This window comes from Silene latifolia, chromosome 5, assembly GCF_048544455.1.
Source record: "Silene latifolia isolate original U9 population chromosome 5, ASM4854445v1, whole genome shotgun sequence".
In the NCBI taxonomy this organism is placed as follows: domain Eukaryota; kingdom Viridiplantae; phylum Streptophyta; class Magnoliopsida; order Caryophyllales; family Caryophyllaceae; genus Silene; species Silene latifolia.
The window spans coordinates 49,426,799-49,433,425 of NC_133530.1; the positions used below are offsets into that span (position 1 = coordinate 49,426,799).

Here is a 6,627-nt window from a genome sequence, read left to right on the forward strand (position 1 = left end):
ATTAAATCTCCAGATCGGAGCACTCGATCGAGTAGCCCCCACTCGGTAGAGTACTCAAGAGTATTCAGTCGAGTAAGGCCTACTCGGTTGAGTATCCTCTTTTAGTCGACCAAGTATACCATCTAAAACTTTAGGGTATTACAGATCGGACCCAAACTAGCCCGATAATGTGACATACCCGAATTGACCGCACCGGCCACCGAATTGGCTGATCCGAACCCGATTCGACTAACCCGTTTGCTAAATAAATAATTTTTTTTTTTTAAAAAAAAAACGTCTCCATCTCTTCCATGCCCTCGTTTATCATCTTGAATGATAGCACTGGAGCACAGTACAGTGTGTCACTCACACTAATAACTCTTCAACTACACACATGAAATAACAATACACATTAGATATAGTTGTTGCTCTCGCATTTTCTCCATTTCATCTTCTTATCCTTCTTCATTTATTCTACACTTCTCGTTTTCTTCCTTTGTTCGATCTTATTATGGAAACCCAAGATCACAAATCCCCTAATCTCTCAGGTTTGCCTTCTGGGTCTTTGATTTAATCTTATTTCATACTGTTAAATCTCATTAAAACTGCTTATTAGATTCTGTATTAATAATCTTGCTATATTTAAACATGGGTTTTGCTGAGAAGTTGATAATAGTTTATGAATTTGATTCTGTTGATTGCCTGTTAACTGTTCGATGAAATGCCTGAATGACTTGATGTAACGATTTGATGATGAAAAGGGCATGATGGGCATGGAGGAGTTCATGTATGTCATAAATGTGGATGGCCATTTCCGAATCCTCACCCGAGCTCCAAGAATAGGAAGGCTCATAAGAGGGTTTGTGGGACCATTGAAAACTATACACTTGATAAAGATGTACAAGAGAAGAATCATGAGGAAGGTTATGATGGCGAACCGCAGTCTGATGATAATGTGGTCGAAACCCCCAGTAACTATTTCCCCGTCTTTCCTTTTTTTTTTTCCGCCTAAGTTGGTTATTTTGTTATGTTAGTGTGAATTTATGGAGTAATTTAATGTGTTTTTTTTTTTTTACATTATTGTTGGAAGGCGACAAAGGCGTGGAGAGGACTATAAGCAGGAGGAGCAGCAGCGGTGTTGGCAGTAGGTCAAGTCGATCAACTAGATCGGAGGATGAGGTGTTTACAGATGCTGTCACTGAATTCAGTGAAAGTCCGGCTGTTGTTACTAGAGAGAACTCTGTTGGTGTTATGCAACGATTTTATTCGCTGCAAAATGAGAATGAGGTTGATGACACTCAACCCGCGGTGGAAAATCCCATTGCTGGTGAGTTCATTTTATTTTCTATAGACGACTATTTATCATTTTTTGTCTTTGTCCGGTCTTTTGTATGGATAATGGGCAATGAAGTAGCTGTATAGATCTAAGGCATAACTAATTGAGTTTCGGCTTAAGACTCGGAGTGAGTAATCTCTAGCTGTGTCTTCACTTAAATCTTAAATCATACTTAATGCCTTTATGTGTAAGCATGTGGGTGTTGTGTTTTTGTCATGAAGTAGTACTCACAGTTTAGTAGCGTGAATTGGATTCTATTTGCTTCATTTGATATCTTGGAATTCTACTTGGTTTAAACCAACTGATGCTGCTGTGTGAGCTTTTGATGAGTGTATTATTGCTATGCGGTAGAGAGATCTCCTGAGTCCTCAGATTAGAACTTCTGTCATTGCACTGAAACCTGAGTATCCTAATTTGTGTTGGATAATATGCAGTTGAGGCGCATGATATGATATAAGACTGTGCCCTACAATTAATTTCTTAATAACAGCAAAGTGTCTGTTTCTGATTGAAAATGTAGTACCTCGAGATGTCGTGTTGAATTACAATTGAACTTGTCATTGTAGATTCCTCATACTACATGTGTTGCTTGTGTGCTGGACATGCTTCCGTGGCAGAATATTATACTTGATTATTTAGATTTTGAAATATGGAGGGAACAATATGTTGGCGTGAGGCTCTGAGGTCAATTTTGTTTCTGATTTCGATTTGTGATGCTGTTTAATCTTTGGCGTGTGAATTTGTTTTGTTGTCACCAGCAATTTCGTTTTTACTTCTTTTCGTAATTCTTTGTTTTCGTTGATGTTTTTAGAGGCAGCATATAAAATGACATCTTCTCATGTTTAGATGCAGATAACTTGCGTACAACTAATCTTCTAAAGGAAAGTCAACTGCAAACTGTACAAAGTGTAGAAGGTGAGAAAGGCAAGGGGGAAGATGGGATGGCATCCCAGGATCATATTCCCACCAATCCTTCCACTGTTTCTGCTGCTTGTACATTGGAGATTGAGAATGCATTAGACCGTAACATTATACAATCATCTGAACCGTCTAGTGATGCGGATATTGTCTCGGAGAGAGGTACAGAAATCATATCGACTAAGGACGAGTCCAAACTCAGAACTTCGTATAGTGGGACACTTGAAGAAGTAGCAGAAGATATCAGTGTTCTGAATGGTGCTTGTGATGAAAATAAAGGTGCTAGCGATGACCATATAGCTTCTGTCTCTGCTGGTGAACCAGTAAAGACTTCGGCGACGGAAATTGATGGTGTTGAAAACAAAGATGTGAGGTTTAATGAGCTGGATACTTTTGGAAGATGTAAAGTTGAGAGCTGTAATGAAGTTGATTCTCCTGGAAACTTTTACTCCCCTGGAAACTTTTACTCCCCTGTACATCAAGGTGAAGCTGTAAACTCTGGAAACGGTGACACAAGTAAGTCAGAGCTAGTCGGGGAGTGGGACTCAAGGGTTGGTGCTGATGAAAATGTCCGTGTTCTCGCTGCCCCTGATATTTTACCTTTGGAACAGCATCCTGCTATAGCAGTTGAAGACTTAAATCAATTAAGGGATGACAATGACTTTTCTGAGGCCTCAGTCACCACAGCTAAGATGGAATATAGTACTGAGGTTTTTTCTCAGGATGGCAGCGTTTGCTCTTTGGAGGATAAGCAACAAAGGCAAAAATCTGCTGATGAACAAAACACTTTTAAAGAGGTGGATCATATATCTCCTGCCATTTCATCTACTGTTGATGATAAAACATTTAAGAGTGAACTAGTTGAGGATTTGAAAAGCGAAAATCCGGAAGATGAAAAAGATAGTTGTAATGAAGACAAGAAACCAAGTACTTCACAGGGGGACATCTTTCCTGAAGGCGCTGCCATGGATGCTGGGAATACTGCCATGGATGCTGGGGATACTACCTCAAATGCAGATTCCATAAGGAGTAACATTGAAGATGATGGGGAGTATTTTACTGTAATGCACAAGGATGATGGTGAAGTTTCAGTGGATGGCCTGGCTGTTGGAAATTCTGTATATATGAAACCAACTCTTGATGACGTTGCATTGCAAGATTTGGAGCATATCCATATCAATAATAGTATGGGTCAGGATGAAAAAATCACGGTTACAGGTGGTATTGAAGAGAGCTCTTATAAAGAAGCTCGAATGGAAGGTTTTGTGGTTGACAATGGTATTGATGCTACCTTGAAAACTGACAATCCTGATTCAACCATAAAAGTAGATGTGGATGAAAATCCTGAATCTTCATGCCAAAGTTCGGCTGCTGTCAATCACTGCTCCAGTGAAAAGCTTTATGAGGATACTTCTTGTATCACTGACGGTGATAGAGTAATTAAAGAGCCTACTACAATTTCAGCCAGTGATACTATTGTTGATTCAGGTAGTGTTGCTGACAGTCTCGATGGCAACTGGGGATCTGTATCAGGTAAGTCTTGAGTAAGCTATGTTGGTTTTGTCTAGTTTATTTGCTTTGTATGCCTATTCAACAATAAAAAACCCGAACCTCATTTCATCTTGTACGCCGCACTATTTTAAATAGACCGTCCTTATAGAGCAATCCTATGTGTAAAATCAAAACCCTCGAATAGGTGTGTTGTATGACCTAGCGTCAGGATGGGTAGGCCTATGCCTTTGACCTAAACTTCTCAAGGTCCTAAAAAATTAGGGGCTGTTTGGTTGTAGGTAATCCGTTCCCTTTCTTAGTGTTCGTTTGGTGTTTTTTTATTCCCTTTCGCTACTTTCAAGGTTGGGATTACCCATAATGCATTAATTCCTCTAAAATGTTCCCCCAACCCCCCAAGGGTATCCCATTCCCTTTCCCTACTAACCACACTCACCACTACATCCATCACCTTCACCCACCGCCAACACCAGAGACTACCTCATCTCCCACCGTCACAACCACCGGCATTGTCACCGTCAGGCCCCTCTGCTAGCATCGTCGCTGGCGACCTCTTCCCAGGCTGTCCACACCGCCATCGGTACCATCACCACCCACCCGAAAACATCCCCTAAACCTCGAGAACCCCTCCCCCACCCATGAAATCCCCTCCCCCACTCTCGTAAACACCAGGATCTGGTGTTTACAAGGGTGGGGGAGGGGGTTTCGTGGGTGTGATAGGGTTTTATTAGGGTGGTTTTCGGTCTAGATTTATGGGTGGTTGACATCAGATCGGGAGGCGTGGGGAGCTGGCACCAGTGAGAGGACGACGGCGCGGCGACCAGTTGTGATGGCGGTGTGGGAGAATGATGGTGATTTAGGCGGTGGTCCCATGGATGTGATGGGGGTTGGTTTTACGGGTGATGATTTCCTTTGAGTCTAACTTTGAACTAAGCATCCTATGGAGATATGGGTAATCCCTTTCCTTTTCCCTTAAATCCCTATCCTGATTCCATTCTCTTTCCCTTGTATGAACCAAGCTTCCCCTTAGTGATCCCATTTTTCAAGTAAGCAAACTTTCAAGCGGGATATGATACTGTGATTTCGGCGCCAATCATGCTTGTTAATATGCCTGAGAATTGGTTATTTAAATGACTTGATGCTTATGCATGTATCTTATTGCTTGTTTGATTAAACAAGAGAGCAAACTCTTAAGTTTCAAGTGACATCCATTGGAACATAACTTCCAAGTTCACTTGATATGCTATCATTAGCACACCAATGCTCGTCACATGCCTGAGAAATTGGTGGTTATATAATTTAACTGTTTGGTATGATGTATGTATCTTATTGCTGGTTGAAAGTATTGAATTTCGGTTTTAAGGTTGATCTTGGAATTGGCCGTCGCGGCCCGATCTCGGTCATTGTGCTATAAATGCGTCTGGTAGCACCAGAAGATGCGGTTGAGGTAACCCTCATAACGTTGATAACTCGGTCAACCCATATTTAATGCCATGAGTTAATGTGCTGTGATTAGCATATGAATCTTGCTTGCCTCACATGCCTGAGAAATCGTTTTTGTAAGTAACTTGATGTTTCTATATGTATCTTAATTCCTGTTTGACTAAAACCAGGCGGGAAACTCTTACTGTTATGACTAACTATGGTTTCACTGGTTTTTGGTCCATGGAGCAGTCATTTCTGCCACTTCAGATGCAATGCTCACATCTGAGGCTACTCCATTAAATCATCCTCAAGCATTAGAAGGAGAAGAAAACCAGAGCAGGGTTCCGAAACCCGTGACTGAGAATCAACACTCTCAGAGTCAACTATCTGTTAAGCCTGAGGTCGAGATCGAACAAATGGAACACACCTCTGAGATCCATTCAACAAATGAGCCTGATCGAAAACAGAAAGGTAAGGAGGTTATTGACAAGGTAGATAACTGGGACTCGGGGAAGCAAAACACTCCCCTAAAATTCCTTCTGGGAGAAGCCACGGCTAGAAGTAGAGCAGAGTCCCCTATTCATCCCAATCATAGCTCAAGCTCGACTTCTGATGTAATGCCAAAAACAAATGATGGGTTTTCAGGTATGGGTCAACCTGAGATGGAGACTGGTCTGGAAGAGATGGGAAAAGAATGGAACTCGCCAGCAAGGTACCCAGTGAACATAAAGACGGAGAAGCGGCGGTCGAAGAGCAAGCCGTATTGGGCACCATTTCTTTGCTGTTCATCTATTAATGCTAGATAGATGAGCATGTAAAGTAGCAAAAGTAGTTTAAACTTCACCCCTTATTTGGTAACCGGGATGGTTGTGTGTAATGCTATGACATTGTAAGGATTGTAAAATAGGATGTCAATATGCGGGGCTTTAGACCGAGTCTGTTATGTCAATATGTCGTCGTATTTACGGTTATGTATTATTCAACCTTAAAACATGAAACTCAAATAAGGTACAAGTGTACTTTTGGTCATATTCCATGGAACCAATCATCCTCGGGCGCTGCTTGGGGACTGATTTAGTCCCTTATTTTGTAACCTAAACACGTTGGAGATGGTAGCCATATCCGCAAGCAATACAGTAATGGAGTGTTTTGAAAAGGACGGGAGATGACTGACGAGCAACCATGGAAGTGACTAGCCAGCCGTTAAGGAGGCTACTAAGGTGTATATATTTCTTTTTATCTAAAGTATATTCAATTGGATTTAACTCCTGGTAAAATTATAGAGTGATCTAGTGACACGAAAGCACTTTTGGAAGCACAGAAGAAAACACTTGAGAAAAACGGGTTGGGTGGGACATATATATATTCAATCATAAATTTCCAAAAAATCGTTTTATCAATTTATAGATCTCGAAGAGTTAATCAATTTGGAAGAAAAAATTTAGTCAATTCCGATTTTC

The 6,627-nt window shown here is 41.1% G+C and overlaps 1 protein-coding gene across 4 annotated transcripts; it reads left to right on the top strand.

Annotated features, from left to right (window-relative positions):
* Positions 1-273: 273 nt before the first annotated feature.
* LOC141657377 (uncharacterized) lies at positions 274-6,193 on the top strand. 4 transcript variants are annotated; one of them, XM_074464583.1, is made up of 6 exons: positions 311-527; positions 741-950; positions 1,070-1,306; positions 2,162-3,766; positions 5,417-5,638; positions 5,813-6,193. In XM_074464583.1, exons 1-6 carry the CDS (start codon positions 491-493, stop codon positions 5,971-5,973), a joined length of 2,472 nt encoding a protein of 823 aa, XP_074320684.1. In that variant the 5' UTR covers positions 311-490; the 3' UTR covers positions 5,974-6,193. The 4 variants fall into 4 exon arrangements, with proteins under 4 accessions (XP_074320682.1, XP_074320684.1, XP_074320683.1 ...); XM_074464584.1 differs by having other exon boundaries at positions 324-527; positions 2,168-3,766; XM_074464581.1 differs by having other exon boundaries at positions 274-527; positions 5,417-6,193.
* Positions 6,194-6,627: the final 434 nt, after the last annotated feature.

Bases quoted from the DNA above. Each gene is read 5' to 3' on its own strand.
- LOC141657377 (XM_074464581.1), top strand. From the start codon at position 491: ATGGAAACCCAAGATCACAAATCCCCTAATCTCTCAG. The intron at 1,307-2,161 runs GTGAGTTCATTT...TCTCATGTTTAG, and splicing joins GGTGGAAAATCCCATTGCTG to ATGCAGATAACTTGCGTACA. The intron at 3,767-5,416 runs GTAAGTCTTGAG...TCCATGGAGCAG, and splicing joins CAACTGGGGATCTGTATCAG to TCATTTCTGCCACTTCAGAT.